We start from the raw sequence: 19,525 nt of genomic DNA, 5'->3' as shown, positions 1-19,525 counted from the left end.
CTTTTGAATAACACACCATTTAGTTTTAGTCCTATTTTAGTCTTCTGAAATAGTCTTAGTCTAGTCTTAGTCGACTAAATGTCAAAATCTTAGTCTTTTAGTCTTAGTCAACACAATTAACTGCCCAGAACCAAAGATTTGAGTTACAAAAGTTAAAAATATATATATTCACCAAATTTTCACAATGTTTCAAAAATAGCAGGCTATGAGCTTGTAGATCTGCTATTTTTGAATAACCAAAGAAATCAAAAAAATGACACAGATACGTTCCAGGATTGAAGGGGTTAATGAGACAGAATACAGTGTAAAAAAAGCAGGGGCAGAACATCTGACAATCTTGAGAGAGGTCAGGGTGGGTTTGCCCTCTGTGCCTCCGTGAGACCCCCTGTATATCCCCATGTTTTATTCACATCTCAGAAGGACGCCGTGACCTTCTCTCGCACGGTGCCCTTGAAAGCTGAGTGTCTGAAGAAGGGCCTTTGAACGTATCCGATACAGTGTTACCGGTGTTATCCTCGAGTACAATTGATTTTGACATTAAAACTTGATGGCATATGTTGGATTTTCTAGTGCAGTGGAGTAAAAGGGGGACGGGACAGGAATGATAAATCACACTGTATAACACGGTCCAGGTATGATACTTGAAAAATAGTGGTGGAAAGTAACTAAGTACATTTACTTAAGTACTGTACTTGAGTACAATTTTGAGGTATTTGTACTTTACTTGAGTATTTCCAACTTCCGATACTTTTACTTCAACTTCTACAAATATTGTACTTTTACTCGACTACATTTATTTGAGAAAGCCAACATCTTAACTCATTACCTGCCAAAAACGTTTTTGAGAATTAAGCTATTGCAAAACAAATGATTTTTACAAAAAAAAGATCTAGTATCTTTCTTTATTTTTGGGGTTTTTCAGTTTGTCCGTTCGTCACAAAGAACCAGGAGATAACATTTTCCAAAAAGTTGCTGCTCCATTCACTTCAATGTTAAAAATAAACGGACAAAAAAAAAAAACATTTTTTCTCTAAGTACTAGCTTAGAAAACGCTGACCGAGGCTACAGACTGTTCTAGAGAAACTCTGGCAGTTTAAGAGTTAACCACTAAGCCAAAGGGAATTCCATGTAGCTCGGGGAGATATTAGACTTTCAGGCCATCAGGCTGAGGTTGTGAGCCACTCGGCTATAGACGGATTTCCGCGCGACGTCATCACAGAGCAGAATGCGCAATCTGCGCATGCTCGGGGGAAACGAACCGGAAGCGCCGTTCACTCTGTTGTTGTGTTCGGGAGTTAGATAGCCATAATTCTGCTATTATAGGCATAATAGGCATAATGCTGCTATTATATACAAACAGATCCAACTTCCGTCATTTTTATTGAGTAAACAAGGTATTACAAACTGCATAATTTAATCTACTTTCATGAAACCCGGTGAAGATCATTTCTTTTATGAATGGACATTTGACCAGAGCTGCTGCGGGTAATGGCGCCCTCTATAGGCTTACCCCTCCTCTGCGCGGTCATATCCTCTCATGTTTACTAACAGGAAAGGAAACCCGTCTATATACAGTATATATGTTACAGGGAAATTGGCATTCCAGGGAAATTGAAAAAGGTGCGCTTGTTTTTACCACCCACCCAGGCAATTCTGTAGAACCAACGCTAGAGGGCAATGAAGCATGCACATGCGTGTGTGCGTGTGCATGTGTGCACACGCGTGTGCTTGTGTGCATGCACACACACACATGCACACGCACACATGTGTGTCGTCGTGGACAGTAACCCTTATAAAGATCTATTCTGCCCCTATCGGGTTACAACTCGGACGGCGCTGATTCGACTAGCAGACCTACGGCCGGTCGGCGCGGGCACTCACGCCTCCAGGCGCACTTAAGTACCCTGATAGGCAAATGACTTGTCATGAATACTGTATGTTAACACCAGTTTTAAAAGTTTGACCAAGAAGTAAGTACAATAATAAAAACTATAGCCAAATGACATTCTGAGTTCACTTACATCAAAGTAGCTTCAAACGGTACAAATTATAAAAGTACACGTTGTGCGCGTCAAGCACATTATTTGTACTCTTTGAAGTAATCTTTTTTCTGTATTATATGGCACATGAAAGACGGTGTCATTTTAACTAATAGAAATGAATAGCAGCATACTGACAATATTATGATCAAAGTTCTGTTTCATGAGATACAAGCCGTATTTCTTGGATTTTTTTTTAGGACAAGCCCTGACACATAAAAACTGATTTTATTTCCCCCCAGATTTGTTTAAAAAACCAACTCTATTTGTATTAAATAGATTAAGTAATAAAATAATCAAAGATATAATTCAAAATAAAGCAAAACTAAAATAGAATAAAGGGGGGTGGGGGAGTGTCATTCAAGGGGTATTAGGGACCCTTTGGTTCATGTGAGATGAGATGAGATATACTTTATTATTCCCCGAAGGGAACATTGAGGCGTTAACAGCAGCATAATGTGATCAAATAAATAATCTACAAAACAAACAGAAACACATCAGACACAGATGGACATAATCACACCAGACCAGGGCCGACACAGAACCATATGCATTAAGGACATCCGATGACATAACTCTCCACACCAGGAGGCGGCAGTAGTCTGCAGCGCTGGTCTGCAGGGGCTTCCAGTGTTGCCAGGTCTGCTTATTATAAGCGACTCTGGGCTTGTTTTCCTGTAAAGTCGCTTGTGAATATTTATAGTTGTTGCTTTTGTTTGTGCTTGTTTCTGAAGTGTAGTTGCTTATTTGGGCTTACTTTCAAGATTATGTTTGAAAATAGCTAATTTGATAAGGCTCCAGGGGTAAAACTGGTCGCTCCTTTTGGGGCTTGTTTTCATAGACCTGGATGCTTGGTTCACTCACAGAATCTGGCAACACTGGAGCCTCCAGTCTCATCTCGGACCAAAACAAAAAGTACATGGCGTTTTTGGATGGAGCGGATGGTGCTTGCGCTAAATCGCGTATTTTTATCGCTTTTTCTTCTGTGATATCTGACGTTCACAATGACAGAAACCTCGCCACAGTGTTGACAAAGTGGACTCGGCTGAAATCATGGATGAAATCTCGTCTTGTGAGACTTTTGGTGGGGCGCATCAAACACAAAGACTGTGGAGAGTTCTCAGTTAATATGAACGTCAGATATCACCCAAAAAAAAAGAGAAGAATTGAGCGATAAAACAACACAATTTAGAACACAGACCATCATCCGCTCTCGTTTTTAGCTGTGGTGGACTCGGAATGGAGTTCTGAACATTTTCTACTGTACCACTCGGCCTAGGATATAATTACATCATATAAAGGTAAGAAAAAGGCTAGTCCGGTATTCTCCTTTAAAGAGGTGGTGCCATGGTTTTGCACTTTTTCTGTTTTTCATGTGTCTATGAGGTTGATAGAACTTCATTAAGCCCCCTGGTGGTGTTTTTATGGTGTTTTATGTCTTCTCTGACTATTTTGAGTTTCTACCTGGAGGCTGAAACCTTGAGGGTCAAACGTGCCAATAGAAAAACAGCCCTTTAGTGACATAGTAAAAACATACCCTCCCCCTCATTATCATAACACAACAGGTGTGGGCATGAGGAGGGAGAGGAGGGACTAGGACAGGTGGGTGGTGCTAAGGTGGTGGAGGAGGTGCTAATAGTTGGGTCATTTATGGCACTTCCGTGACCGTGGAGAGCGAAGGTCCGTTTCTCAATGGATTTGTCATCTAGGAGGGTTATTAAACAAATTTAGCCGGGGTGTATTTTTTTAAACGGCGGGGAACATTTGTGGGAGACCAAAATCCAAAATGGCTGCCGTGAAAATGAACTTTTTAATGGTTTGACCTACAATGATGCACAATACATGGTTTCAGAGCTTATTTTGGTCAAGGAATACATATATGGTGTTTATATAATGATTTGACCTATTGTCGACCTTCAAATGCAAGATGGCTGCCAATTATGAGCTCCAAAAGGGAGTTTTTTCAAAATCGTCACAGGGCCTTCATATTAGGCTCAAATGAAAGCTCTGCTCATGATGAGTTGAATAAGTACACAGAAGTAATCTCTGAGGTCAATAAAGTCAATGTTTGTGTGTAAACAGCAGTTGCTGATTTGCGGTTTCCCATTAAATAGGGTAGGCTACTGAGAATATGGTGTCCAGTTCATCCCATCACATTTTCATAATGAACCAAAAATAAATGAGCTCTATAGCCTAACATAAAATAGTATTCTGTATGCAAAGCTAGAAAGGTTAGTTGCTTGAGGTGAATTTAAAGGTCAATTCATTTGTCACCCTTATTTTGTTGTATTGCTCCCAGTGTTTCCTGTCTGCCTAGTTACTTTTACCTGCCTTGTCTAACCAGTCTTGTGATCTTGTCAGTGTTTCCACCTGTGTCCTCCTAGTCCCCCAGCCTATCCCAGTGTTGATTGTCAGTTGAGTTCACCTGTGTCCTGTTAATCCCTGTCTATTTAAGCCCTGTGTTTGCATTGTGTTCTTGTTGGTCTGTAGACCTTTGTCATGTGAGGTTTTTAGTTGTTGTTCTTTGTGCTCAAGAATCTTGGACAAGTGATTTTGGATAAGAACCTCTCGCCAGAGCAGGATGCACAGCACGCCCGGTCTGTAGTGCTTTCCTCGTAGTGCTTGGTCTACCAACCCCTCCACTACTACCCCTGCTGTAACCAGAGTGTCTGCCATTCCAGAGCCCTTGAATCGCTTGTAGATGGATGGCATAGACTTACTGTAGGACATCAGCTGGTGGAAAGGTACGAGGATTGGGAGGATGTCCTTGAACATTTCTGGATTCTCTGCCTTGAGCTCAGTGAGCGTCTTGTAGGTGGGCAGGTCACCAACAAGAAAGGAGAATGGAATATTCTTCTGCCACATGGCCTCCACATGTTTCACCATGATGTCATTCACCACTGACTTACTTGAAGGTTCATTGTATGTTGTGTGGTAATAAGGCTTGCTCTTGTTGGGTGGTGGATGACAGCAGGACTGGGCACCACTGTATCCTGGAACTCGCTGCTCTTCAGGTGGTGGTCTTGTACCATGATTGTCTACACGAGACAGTGCATGTATCACAGAGCGAGCACACTGCGGAGCTCTGCTATCAACCTGGGAGTAAATGTCCATGGCATGACAAGGAGTAAAGATCTGGTAGACACTCTGCACAAGAGCGGTGTCTGCATCAGCTTTGCAGACACACTGCTCCTCTATGACCATTGGGCTCTGATGGATGTGGAGGCATCAGCAACCTGCCCACACGAGATCGCAGACAGCAAGCCAGCTATCGTGATCATCGACAATGACGACTTCAAGATTGACACTATGACAGGTGACTCTACAGCAGTCCATCGAACAAATGTCATGTACATGCAGCCAGAGAGCTATGAAAAGAAACCAGGTGAAGAGACTGCTGAAACGCTCACCAAGAAGAAGGAAATCTCTGCACAGCTAAAGCAGAAGTGTGCGGAACTGACAAAGGTTTGCCAGTACAGATGCCCCCCCTGGTAGCAAGAGTGAATCACCTGCTTGTCCCAGGGTAGATCCACCAGTGGATGGGTCAGCTCCGCAGCGTGCTCGCTCTGTAATACATGCACTGTCTCGTGTAGACAATCATGGCAGAAGACCACCACCTGAAGAGCAGCGAGTTCCAGGATACAGTGGTGCCCAGTCCTGCTGTCATCCACCACCCAACAAGAGCATGCCTAATTACCACACAACATACAATGAACCTCCAAGCAAGTCAGTGGTGAATGACATAATGGTGAAACATGTGGAGGCCATGCGGCAGAAGAATATTCCATTCTCCTTTCTTGTTGGTCACCTGCCCACCTACAAGACGTTCACTCAGCTCAAGGCGGAGAATCCAGAAATGTTCAAGGACATCCTGCCAATCCTCGTAACTTTCCACCAGTTGATGTCCTACATCTATGCCATTTACAAGCGATTCAAGGGATCTGGAATGGCAGACGCTCTAATGTCCAAGATTCTTGAGCACAAAAAACAACAACTAAAAACCTCACCTCACATGACTACAGACCAACAAGACCACAGTGCAAACACAGGGCTTAAATATACAGGGATTAACAGGACACAGGTGAACTGAACTGACAATCAACACTGGGATAGGCTGGGGGACTAGGAGGACACAGGTGGAAACACTGACAAAATCACAAGACTGGTTAGACAAGGCAGGTAAAAGTAACTAGGCAGACAGGAAACACTGGGAGCAATACAACAAAATAAGGGTGACAAATGAATTGACCTTTAAATTCACCTCAAGCAACTAACCTTTCTAGCTTTGCATACAGAATACTATTTTATGTTAGGCTATAGCTCATTTATTTTTGGTTCATTATGAAAATGTGATGGGATGAACTGGACACCATATTCTCAGTAGCCTACCCTATTTAATGGGAAACCGCAAATCAGCAACTGCTGTTTACACACAAACATTGACTTTATTGACCTCAGAGATTACTTCTGTGTACTTATACTGTATATTATTCAACTCATCATGAGCAGAGCTTTCATTTGAGCCTAATATGAAGGCTCTCTGACGATTTTGAAAAAAACTCCCTATTGGAGCTCATAATTGGCAGCCATCTTGCATTTGAAGGTCGACAATAGGTCAAATCATTATATAAACACCATATATGTATTCCTTGACCAAAATAAGCTCTGAAACCATGTATTGTGCATCATTGTAGGTCAAACCATTAAAAACTTCATTTTCACGGCAGCCATTTTGGATTTTGGTCTCCCACAAATTTTCCCCGCCGTTTAAAAAAATACACCCCGGCTAAATTTGTTTAATAACCCTCCTAGATGACAAATCCATTGAGAAACGGACCTTCGCTCTCCACGGTCACGGAAGTGCCATAAATGACCCAACTATAAGGTGAGAACCAGGTATACTTAATGAACTGGAAGCGTGTCCACATAAGAATATAATTTTAACACTTTCTGTACACTTTTTTGAAAAAAAATCTTCCTCCTAGTATAACCATAATACCTGATGATTATGTTTTAGGGGGGGGGGGGGAATCACTGAAAATCACGGCACCCCGTCTTTAACATATAACAAAAGTGCCTATACCTGTCCGGAAACTGTCTATATTCACACGGTATCATCCATTGCGCGTATGTTACAATCAGGGTAGGAAAATAAAATATGTTATCGTTGCTGTCGGGCAGAAACCTTTAGGTTCTTCCATAAGTTAATGTCCTATTTTATACTTTGTCATGTGGCAGCGTCAAACAAAAGTAGCAAAAAATAGCAGATCTACAAGCCCACGCGAATACTTTCGCCTAACAATTTCCTGAACCAACCCGACAGCAACGTTATGTAACGAAAAAAGTCGCTCTTCCACACTCCAGAGACAAAGTGCAGTTTAAACAGTCAAAAAAAGAAAATGATATCAGGAAGGGGAAATTAACACTAGCTTCCTGCCAAAGCCTGGTTAGTTGGTCTACACTACCAGCCACTTTGGCAGCTAACCAGACATCTTTCAGAGAGAGGCCCTGCTCTATTTTAACATTCCTATTTGTCTTGTGAAATATTGTGTGGTGAATGTTGGACTCCATCGGGCGCTGTGGCTGCCTGACAAAAGAAGTTGGTTTCCTGCCATGACTGATATATTAAATTCCCCACAGCAAGCACACTCAACATTGTTGATTCCGCAGCCCGAGAAAAAGACTGGATTATAATCAATCTTATCTCATTTCAACATTGCGCATTAGATTAGTGCATTAACCCATTAAGACCTGGAACGCATCTGTGTCACTTTTTCATTTGAGCTAAAAAAGCATTATTTTACACTTTGGCTATTTAGCACCGAGTGCCGCACTACGAGCTTGTAGATCTGCTATTTTTGAAAAATTGTGAAAATGCGTGCACATCTTTGAATATATATTGTTTAATATTGTTCTATTATTTGCTTCTGGGGGGTCCCTGGAACAAAATATTTTGAGATGGGGGGGTCCTTGACATGAAAAAGATTGCGCACCACTGATATGGAAAACATAAGTTTTTTCAGAATACTGATTTGTGAGACATTTTGTAGAATCGGCTTCAGGTCTTAATGGCTTAAAGCCTTGACTCCACAAACAACACTGGCAAACACAAATAACAAACGGTTTCAGGCTGTATCCAAAACTAAATGACGTTTGTAAAAAAAAAAGAAGGAAAGAAAAAAGAAAAGGGGGGGGCGAGGGACCTCTTTGTGTCCATAAGAATTTCACGTCTCTGATGCTTAGCTCCGCCTGGACTGTGTTATAAGCCATAGTGTATGAATGTGCCTTGCTCTGTTATTAATCATTTTAGGCTGTATGTGGAATCCATACATAAAGGATGCGGGTTTTGCAAACAGCTTGAATGCAACGCAACCGCTTAGCCCGACTTAACCCATTAAGACCTGGAACTGTGTCATTTTTAGATTTGAACTAAAAAGCATTATTTTACACTTTGGGCTATTCAAAAATAGCAGATATACAAGCTCATAGCGCGGCACCGAGTGCCGCGCTACAAGCTTGTAGATCTGCTATTTTTGACAAATCGTGAAAATGTGTGCAAATCTTTGAATATATATGTTTTTAAAGCGAACATTTTTAACTCAAATCTTTGCTTCTGGGGGGTCCCTGGAACAAAATATTTTGATGGAGGTCCGCGGCCAAATACATATACATTTTGGTGGTCCTTGACATGAAAAAGATTGAAAAGATTGAGCACCACTGATATACTGTAGAAACATACGTTTTTCAGAATACTGTTGAGATTTAGGAGACATGTAGAATCGGCTTCAGGTCTCAATGGGTTAAGATGAAGTTGTAAGTGGTGCAATAGCTTCATCCATTTCAATTTACTCATTATGAGATTCAGCAGCAAAATGATGCTGAACGACTGGAAATCTGGTGACTTGTACAGCAAACCGTACAAATTTGGAGGCCAGCTGTTAGCCGGTAAACTAATGCTGATCGCAGATGTTTGATTTGAAACTAAATGCTGAACCATGACATGTTGTGCGTATAATATCCACATCCCATTTAAGGTGGACGTGGCAGAGCGGATCTTACGTTATTAAGAAATTATGTCTCGTTCAACTCATGCCGGATACCTTTTTAATTGTACTAATTCGATTTAATTGATTAGTATTTAAATACAGTAGCAAAATTTTTTTTGAAATTAGCCAGGTTGGGAGGTTGCTTGGCTAGCAATTCCGGAGCCTCATCAAACAAAAGGAGACCACTAATTTCTGTGCGCCCAATTGAGCCTGTACAGGAGCAATAGACACACAGACACACACACACACACACACACACACACACACACACACACACACACACACACACACACACACACACACACACACACACACACACACGCACACACACACACACACACACACACACACACACACACTCCAAGAGTTTAACCCATTAAGACCTGGAACGCATCTGTGTCATTTTTAGATTTGAGCTAAAAAGCATTATTTTACACTTTGGGCTATTCAAAAATAGCAGATATACAAGCTCATAGCGCGGCACCGAGTGCCGCGCTATGAGCTTGTAGATCTGCCATTTTTGAAAAATCGAGAAAATGTGTGCAAATTGATGTATTTATATTCTTTCTGGGGGTCCCTGGAACAAAATATTTTGAGCTGGGGGTCGGCGGCCAAATACATATCATTTTGGGGGTCCTTGACATGAACAGGTTTGATAACCACTGGTATAGAAACATACAGTACGTTTTTCAGAAAACTCTTTGGATTTAGAAGACATAAGTAAGAATCGGCCTCAGGTCTTAATGGGTTAATTGGCATTCCAAATAGTGCCAACACATAAGAAGAGGCAATGAGCCTTTCAACTGATAGGCTATTCACAGGGTATACAGCCTCAAAACACTGCAACGCACAGACAAGATGATGGATGCGGAAAAAATGCATCCTGATCCAAAACCTTGAATGACGGATGAAAGTTTCGGAGGCGCCGTGTGTAAACGTGATTGACACGTGAGAGGTCGCATAAATGTTTTAACGCGTGACACATTTCAGTCTAAAAATACAGACTCAGACTCTGCAAGAAACTTCAAATGTTGGATATTCTGGGTGCTCGCTGGGTTTTAACCTTTCTGCCCCCCGACACAGGAACACAGACACAAAACCAGGGTTTTGAACAGAATCAGACACAATAAGCTGTACACCTAACCCATTAAGACCTGGAACTGTGTCATTTTTAGATTTGAGCTAAAAAGCATTATTTTACACTTTGGGCTATTCAAAAATAGCAGATATACAAGCTCATAGCGCGGCACCGAGTGCCGCGCTACGAGCTTGTAGATCTGCTATTTTTGAACATTCGTGAAAATGTGTGCAAATCTTTGAATATATATATTTTTGAAGCGAACATTTTTAACTCAAATCTTTGCTTCTGGGGGGTCCCTGGAACAAAATATTTTGATGGGGGTCCGCGGCCAAATACATATAATTGTGGGGGTCCTTGACATGAAAAAGATTGAGCACCACTGATATAGAAACATACGTTTTTCAGAAAACTGTTGGGATTTAGGAGACATGTAGAATCGGCTTCAGGTCTCAATGGGCTAATGGTCCAGTGGAAAGACATGTGCACCGACAACCCAGCCAGGCACACACACACACACACACACACACACACACACACGCACACACGCACACACGCACACACACAAGTACACACACACACACACACACACACACACACACACACACACACACACACACACACACACACACACACACACACACACACACACACAGGGGCACACAATGGGAGGCTATTTATACCAGGTTGGAGCTGTCACCTCCCCAGCTGGCCCAAGCCCCCAGTGCTGTTCCCCCTGCTGCTGTGGCTGCTGCTGCTTGCTTGCCGCTGTAAGCTGGGTGGGTCAACCCTACAGACACCACCAGGCTCTCCTTACACACACCCAGCCAGCCCAGACAGCTCCGGGTTGCCAGATGCCGTATCACAGTTCATGGGGGGGGGTGGGGGGGTGGGGAGGGGGAGGTTGTGCTAATGAGACGCTTCCTCGTTATTGCTGCCTCGTAAATTATGCAACGGCTGAGGCAGGTTTAATTGGCAGCTCTACCTTGAGACGCGGGGGGGGGCACTGTCACCAAGTGGGAAAACTCATACTGCCCTATACACCGGACTCACCGCGGGGAGTAAGTGGCCACAGTCGAGGCCAGGGGGGACAGAGTGACCAACCAGACAGAGTCAGAAACAAAAGCCCCCCCCCCATGGGAAATAACCTTTCCATAAGAGCTGCATGGGAGACTGAGAATGCAGAGGGAACTCTGCATGGCCTGTAAAGCAACAGCTGTGCGGCTACCGTTATGACATTTGACAGTATTAGGACCTAACCTTTCTATTTTGGATTGCATGGCTTCCAACCTGCAGGACTGCTCATACCGTGTACAGTGCAATTCGTGGTAAACAGAAAGGTTGTGCGATGTGATGAGATATTGGGTTCTAAACCTTCGATTTGACTTTAGATGGAAAGGATTGTGTCCACAGTGCCCTGCTCCCTTCTATCAGCTCCCTATGCACACATTACTTCCAATTTGTTTTTCACCTTAACTCATTCAGTGCCAATGAAATAAAAAAATATGTGCATGTGCGCATATTTTTTTTCTTACCTTTTTTCAAGTAGTCACAGAACTTTTATCTCCAGTATAACGTGCTTATCACTGAGGGTTATACTGTGTCGTTTCACAAATGTCAACAAGGTCATCGCGACCTCGTTGACATTAATTGTCTGCCTTTGAAAATAACATATCTGGGTCAAAAATACGTAGTGAAAAGAAAGTGCTCGGGAGCCGAGATACAGCCCTTTTCAGTAATAACTAATAAGTTAAACAAGAAGTGAATGGAGCAGCAAATCTTCAGATAATGATATCTTGGGTTCTGAACGTTTTTTTCCCCCCAAAAAAAAGAAGCCAGGAACCACCCTCCGCTTTATTTTATACCATCACTAACACAGACACACCGATGAATGAACCAATGGCATCATTCCGCAATGCGGCTAACACAGGTAGAATCACGGTATTGGGGGGAAAATGGGCCCAATCGATGTCTGCACTCACGGACAATGATGCTCACTGGTGATTCATAGCCAGCAACCGATGTTAGTATGATGGCAAGGTATCCAAATGTTTGTCCATCTGATTTGATCCAACAAACTTGGATCACACCTTAGGCCTAGAGATACATGTAAGAAGATGTTTATACATGTAGGACTAGGAACCTTGCACTCAGCACCTTAACCCACCTGAAGCCGATTCTACATGTCTCCTAAATCTCAACAGTATTCTGAAAAAAGTATGTTTCTATATCAGTGGAGCTCCATCTTTTTCATGTCAAGGACCCCCAAAATGATATGTATTTGGCCGCAGACCCCCATCAAAATATTTTGTTCCAGGGACCCCCCAGAAGCAAAGATTTGAGTTAAAAATGTTCGCTTTAAAATATATATATATATATATATATATCAAAGATTTGCACACATTTTCACGATTTTTCAAAAATAGCAGATCTACAAGCTCATAGCGCGGCACTCGGTGCCGCGCTATGAGCTTGTAGATCTGCTATTTTTGAATAGCCCAAAGTGTAAGATAATGCTTTTTAGCTCAAATCTAAAAATGACACAGTTCCAGGTCTTAATGGGTTAAAGAATCTGAAGTGTAACCCTGACTTACTATTGCTGCTATTTCCTTGTGTTTGTTTATGATTATTATTATTTTTATTATTATTGCTGCTACAATGTCTGAGTAAACAGAAGGGAGAAAACAAACGTACTTTTATGTACTTGCACACAAGATGTAACAATAACACATCTTGAATCTTGATCTTGAGTCTCTTGAATCATGGCTGGACACAGAAAGACACATACAACAAAAGAACATGTGTCCAAAACGCACCTGACAAACAAGGAAGCAGTCAGATTACTTCAAACAATACAGTTGAAATGAACATCTTGTTTTTGTTTAAATGTCTCCTCACATTCCTGTCTAACTGTTTTTTAAACAACTGATCAAGCTTTTAGTTTTTTTTTAATGATTTGAAGGGATACACAGAATCCTTGAATATGTACCCCAGAGGCAGGCAGGCCTTGATGGCATCGTAATGGCTGATTTTACACTTGATTGCATGCTGAAAATAGCCGCGATGCGTTGTGAGCTTGTAGATCTGCTATTTTCAGAGCCCAACACCCGAGCGCAACCAAACATAAAATGATTTATTTTAGTTCTACTGGATCTCTTCCAGACTAGTCTGTCACTAACATAGTCTATAATATGTTATTAGTCTATAATTTTTATTTGTTGACGAAATTGTCAATATATTTAGTCTTACTTTTAGTCATCATAGCTTAACCCATTGAGACCTGGAACTGTCTCATTTTTAGATTTGAGCTAAAAAGCATTATTTTACACTTTGGGCTATTCAAAAATAGCAGATATACAAGCTCATAGCGCGGCACCGAGTGCCGCGCTACGAGCTTGTAGATCTGCTATTTTTGAAAAATCGTGAAAATGTGTGCAAATCTTTGAATATATATATTTTTAAAGCGAACATTTTTAACTCAAATCTTTGTTTCTGGGGGTCCCTGGAACAAAATATTTTGATGGGGGTCCGCGGCCAAATACATATCATTTTGGGGGTCCTTGACATGACAAAGATTGAGCACCACTGATATATAACATGTTTTTTTCAGAATACTTTTGAGATTTAGGAGACATGTAGAATCGGCTTCAGGTCTCATTTTGTTTTTTATTTTGTTTTCGTCAGTGAAAAAAAGGTAGTCGACGAATATTTTTTTGTCATAGTTTTAGTCGACGAAATCAACACTGGTCACTACTCCAGAGCCCTCAAAATACCTGCCAGCCAGGCCTACATTGCCCGTGTAGCTGCAAAGACTGTAGGGGAAAACATGGCAAAGACACCTCAAGAGCAAAGTAAAAAAAAAAACAACAGCTCTCCCTGGTCTTCACAACAACACACACACGTTTTCCCAGAGCAGGAGGAGGAGAGACTCTGGGAAAACAGGTCCCTGGAGGCCTGGAGGCAATCACTTCTAGAGTGGTGAGAAATAACCAGGGATGATGGCTCCCAGATAGAGAGGGAAACGAAAAGGACGGCCAGCGGTTTTTTTTTAGACAGAGGAATTGGTGCATCGCGAGGGCAACACGGTTAACCCGTTCGATCCGGGGAAGGTGTCACAATACTTTTAAACCACTTTATCCATATATTAATTCTTTGGCTATTCAAAAATAGCAGATATACAAGCTCATAGCGTGTCACTTTGTGCCGCGATATGAGCTTATAAATCTGTGATTTTTTTTTATAAGTGATTATTTTTTAAATGTTTTGAATACATAATATATATATATTTTTTAAGCATTTTCTTTTTACTCAAATCTTTGCTTCTGGGGGTCCCTGGAACAACATATTTTTAGATGAGGGTCCATGGCCAAATACATATAATGAAATTATACAGAAATAGCAACTTTATGTTTTTTTTCCCCGAAAACTGCTAGGATTTCGAAGACATTTGTAGAATCGGCCTCAGGTCTTAATGGGTTAAGGGGGTGGTGGGGGGGAGGGGAGTTAGGGCCAGAAGAGAGGGAAGAAGAAGAGAGAAAGCAAGGGATTGAGGCAGAGAAGGGAGAGAGAGAGCGAAGCAGGTAGAGCCGTTAGTGGAGATAAAGAAGAAATCATTCAGTCAATCAGGCCGGGGCCGCGGTGCAATCATCAGATCTCATCTGTTTTTCAAGAGCAATTCTGCCTTTTATTGAGCTGTTGTGCATCTAACAGGGAGGGAAGGGGGGGGGGGGATGGGGGGCCGCCTGGGGGGTCTTTATCCCACAAAAGTCAGACGAGTTCCCTGTTGTTGGCTTTTATTCCCAACGTTGAAATATTTATGTACTTTTACTTACACTATCTATATGACACACGGCGGGCCGTTGTTGCTTTCTGAACGAGCCACTCCGTTGAGGCCTGGTACAATTAAGTAAAGGAATTACTACAGTGTACAGTTGATATTCACACACGATTATGGTCCAAGCCAAGCTAAAACGATATCAGTAATAGCTTGTTGTTTTTTTGGACTCGTGCCCACCAACTAAGCTCAAACCACTCACATGACGCAATCATGTGCAGTCACCGAATATGTAGCCTATTTTGTGCGTCATGTTGCCTCTGCCGTTTTTTGGAAAAGGCACCTGTTTAACCTTATAACCTCCCGCAGGGTGGGTGATGTCTGATTTAAATAGTCACACCGCCCTGAGTCAAACTAATTGGGCTCAGAGCTAGGTGTGACTCACCTGTTGTGCATGGGTGCAGACAGGAGTAATCAGCCACCCCCACACATAATATTCAGGGAGAAGAAACAGTCTCTGTCATGACGCATTAACTGACTTCTATGTCTGTTAACGGTGCAGTAAGGGATATTTGTTTTTGTTAAAATAAGTGTTAGATAGCTCTATATTCTGATAGCGGTCATGGCTATCGAGTGTGTGTTCAGTAACAGGGGCTTCGGCTCGCTGTCTCTCTAGCTCTTAAGTAAACAGAAAACATTTTTTTCAGGTCATGATACCAATTTGATCCAATCAGGAGAGAGAACTCATACAGGATACCGGATAGTGAAATTGTAAGAGATGACACAAAGGCATAAGCAGACAAAATTGAAACTGGAACGCTATAACATTCTATACAATTGAAGCAGATAAATGGGTACTCTCTCCTGATTGGCTGAAATTGGCATCACGCAGGAAAATGTGTTTTCTGTTTTTTAACAATTTTATTGCCAAAAACGGGAATTCCCGTCCGATGCTACTATGGCTATCATTGCCACGGACGGAAATGACAAAATAAAAAAAAAATGTTGTTTATCTAAAAGGAACTAGGAGATAACGCTATCCAAAAAATTGCTGCTCCATTCACTTCAATGTAAAAAAATAAACGGAGGAAAAATGCACATTTTTCGTGGCACTGGGACGACACAGTCTGAAATAAGTGTGGCAATGAAAGAGTTAAAAGACTACTGTTACTAAGCTAACACTATAGCACTTATTGCTATCAGAATATGGAGCTGTAACCTTTTCACGGAAAATAAAGAACTGAAATACTTGGCTGTAGTCTGTCTGCCCTAGCTTTGAGCCCCGTCACATCTCTTTATCAAAATATTGTTAAGGCACAAGGTCACAGTTTTAGAGACAGAATAAGATGGTGTGGGTATGGTTTGGCGTTCGATTCGTTTCACTTAGTCTTTTTTACCAGCTTGCTCAAACAGCGGCTGGTCTACGAACAGACAGAGCACTTACTCAACACCTCTACGACATGTTTTCGACATATTTTTCTTCATTGGCTGTCCTTTAAGCCAATGGGTGAGACTTCCCATGCTCTGAACGGCGGTCTCGTCCTCCCACACTATGGTATCATAACCCTACCAGCAGTGTTGCCAGACTCTGCGAGAGAAATGAGCAACCAGGTCTATGAAAACAAGTAGTTTCTGGTATCTGGTATACATGACCGTGTCATGTCTTGTCCCCCCCCCCCCCCCAGATGCTAGCCGCGGCAAAGGCACCGGCGCCGAGGGGTCCATGCCCACCGTGGCCTGCCAGGTCACCATCCAATCGGAGCAGGAGAGGCAGATGATGAAGATGTGTCGGAGGGAGGGCAAGAGGGACCGGAAGGGTCGTAAAGGTTTCGACGACGGTGACCCCGCGGACGCAGGCTTCTGCTTTGACCCCAAAGAGATGAGAGCCCAGAGGTATATAAATAGACCCCCCCATCTCTTTTTTTCTTTCTCCCTTCACCTCTCCTTTTTATCTCTGTTGCTTTCTCTTCCTGTCCTCCTGAACCACAGTGCTGTTGTAGTACTACTTCAATATGAAGGCCCACACACTCTTTATGCATTTTTCATCACAGCTCAGCCCGCAGGTTAACCCTTTAAGACCGGGCAACACGTCTTTTTTTATTTCTTTGGGCTATTCAAAAATAGCAGATCTACAAGCTCATAGCTTCTGGGGCTTGTAGATCTGCTATTTTTTTTTTTAATCGTGAACATTTTTCGCAAATCTTTGAATATATATATTTTTTAAAGCAAACATTTTTAACTCTGTTCCAACTTCTGGGGGTCCCTGGAACAAAATGTTTTGAGATGGGGGGGTCCACGGCCAAACACATAACATTTTTGAGAACCACTGATATTATCGAAACATACGTTTTTTTCAAAAAACTGTTAGGATTTAGAAGACATCTGTAGAATCCCCAGAAGCAAAGATTTGAGTTACAAATATTATCTTTAAAAATATACATATATTCAAAGATTTGCACACATTTTCCATTTTCCCCCCAAAAAATAGCAGATCTACAAGCTGCGCTATGAGCTTGTATATCTGCTATCTTTGAATAGCCCAAAGAAATCTAAAAACGACACAGATGCGTTCCCGCTTTGAATGGGTTAAGAAAGAAGGAAAAAAGGAAAAAGATATTGACTTTGGCATCACATCCTCTCTTTTTTTTGGGGAGGGGATTTCTCTGAAAATTTAATTTCCAGCAGATGAAAAAAAAAAAAAAAAAAGAGCAGCGATCTGTTTAATTAAAAACTTAGTATGGCCAAATCCGGCAGACTGTGAAGGAAGAGATTAGTAGCGAGGTAAGCCATGTTATGAGGGAACATTATGCCTCATGTCTCTGCTGGGGGAGAAAGAAAAAAAAACAACATTTCACATTTCATCTCTTTTGTTGCCGTCCGTCAAAATCAGTATTCTTCTTAAATCTCAAACCCACAGAAATCTCAAACCCACGGCTAGGAGCCTGTGTGTGTGTGTGTGTGTGTGTGTGTGTGTGTGGAACCAACGTATTTGTTCAGGTGCGGTATGTTCTCTGGTGTAAACTAGAGCCCGGCCCGATGCCAGGTGTTTGTGTAGACTGATGCTGATCTTTGATTTTGCAGAGTCCTAGGATCACGATTTCTGATTGATATGATATCTTGTACACAATCGCTAAATCTACATATCAATTAGAAATACTTAGATTTGATTAAACACAAGTCACTTTTTGATACATTTAACCACTTCAAGCCCTATTAAAAACATTAAAGGGGCATACCACTCATTTTCAACATTGAACTATGTATTTAATACACCTTAGAACTGTTGTGTAGAAAAACGTGTCCCCCCCCCTCTATGTTGCCTAGAACTGGATAATTGATTGAGGTCATGTGATCAGTGACATACGCAGGGTGTACTTTTGGCTGAGGGGGCGGAGACAAAATGTTGAAAATGAGTGGCATCCCCCTTTGAAAGAATTGCCACTCTAACAAACTCGCGACACATCGGGACACATTATAAGCTTGTAGATATGCTTTTTATTTGTTCATTTTAATGGTTTGAAACTGGTCCAAAATTGGGACACATGCATTGGCTGCATAATTGCCGATATCGATTTGAAATACCGGTATTTCGGCCAAACCGACATCGTCGGCCTCTAACGTAAACGTTGCGTTTTGCGTTGCTTACAGGGAGCAGGCCCTGCTGAATGCCCGCGTGGAGCCCGTGTTCAGCCTCAGAGAGAGGGTGTACGAGCGCGTCCGCTACCCCAACGTCTACGACTGCCAGGCCGAGGCCGCCAAGTCCCCCGCCTTCGTGGGAGGAGCCAAGGTAAAGCCCAAACCACTCGTCCTCTCATCTCCATATTCTAACTTTTTGAGTTTTTTTCCGTAAATTAACGCCCTAAATTAACATCACTCAAAAGTAGCAGATCTACAAGCTTGAAACGCGTCGCCTGGCGACGCGTTTCAAGCTTGTAGATCTGCTACTTTTGAATTTGAATCCCGAAAAGTAACAGTTTTGGACATTTTGAGAATCCATCAATCTGTCTATTTACCATGACTTCACCATGTTTCACATGAGGGATGTTACTGTTGCTTAGGCATTTGAAGAAGAAGCTGCACTTATGCCAAATATGGCAACGTGGAAATTATAGACACTTCCCTATTAAAATGTTTTTTATTAACAATTCTATTGGTAATCAAAAGTCATCTGCACACCTGAATGAAATCTGTGCGAGATTGCGTTGGTGGAGTACACACACACACACACACACACACACACACACACACACACACACACACACACACACACACACACACACACACACACACACACACACACTGATCAAAGTGTCTTCACTTGCTCAATAATGAAAATGCATTTTAATAACTAGCTAGTTATTAAAAATAATATTGTTTTTAATGGGCAAGTGAAGACGAGAACAATTGTATGACAAGGACGATTTCTACCAGAATGGACTCTGAATGAACTGCCTGCATAAACAAGGCCGTTGCTATGCAACGTTCACTTTTAGATTCTTCATTGTTCTCATCGTTCAACTCTGCTTGTCATCCTCTTTGCTTGCCAAAATGACTTGACCCGCACTGTTGACAATAACATTTTTTTAAT

The 19,525-nt window shown here is 41.9% G+C and overlaps 1 protein-coding gene across 1 annotated transcript in view; it reads left to right on the top strand.

Annotated features, from left to right (window-relative positions):
* Positions 1-19,525, top strand: part of ascc3 (activating signal cointegrator 1 complex subunit 3) — a 293,488-nt gene that overhangs the window by 57,263 nt on the left and 216,700 nt on the right. The window contains exons 8-9 of the mRNA XM_084052068.1: positions 16,623-16,830; positions 18,586-18,724. Coding sequence (XP_083908194.1) covers positions 16,623-16,830; positions 18,586-18,724 — 347 coding nt within the window. The remainder of the gene's footprint in view (positions 1-16,622; positions 16,831-18,585; positions 18,725-19,525) is intronic.

Source organism: Gymnoscopelus microlampas, assembly GCF_963454915.1.
Source record: "Gymnoscopelus microlampas genome assembly, chromosome: 3".
Classification (NCBI taxonomy): domain Eukaryota; kingdom Metazoa; phylum Chordata; class Actinopteri; order Myctophiformes; family Myctophidae; genus Gymnoscopelus; species Gymnoscopelus microlampas.
This window is presented reverse-complemented; position numbering and strand designations above follow the sequence as displayed.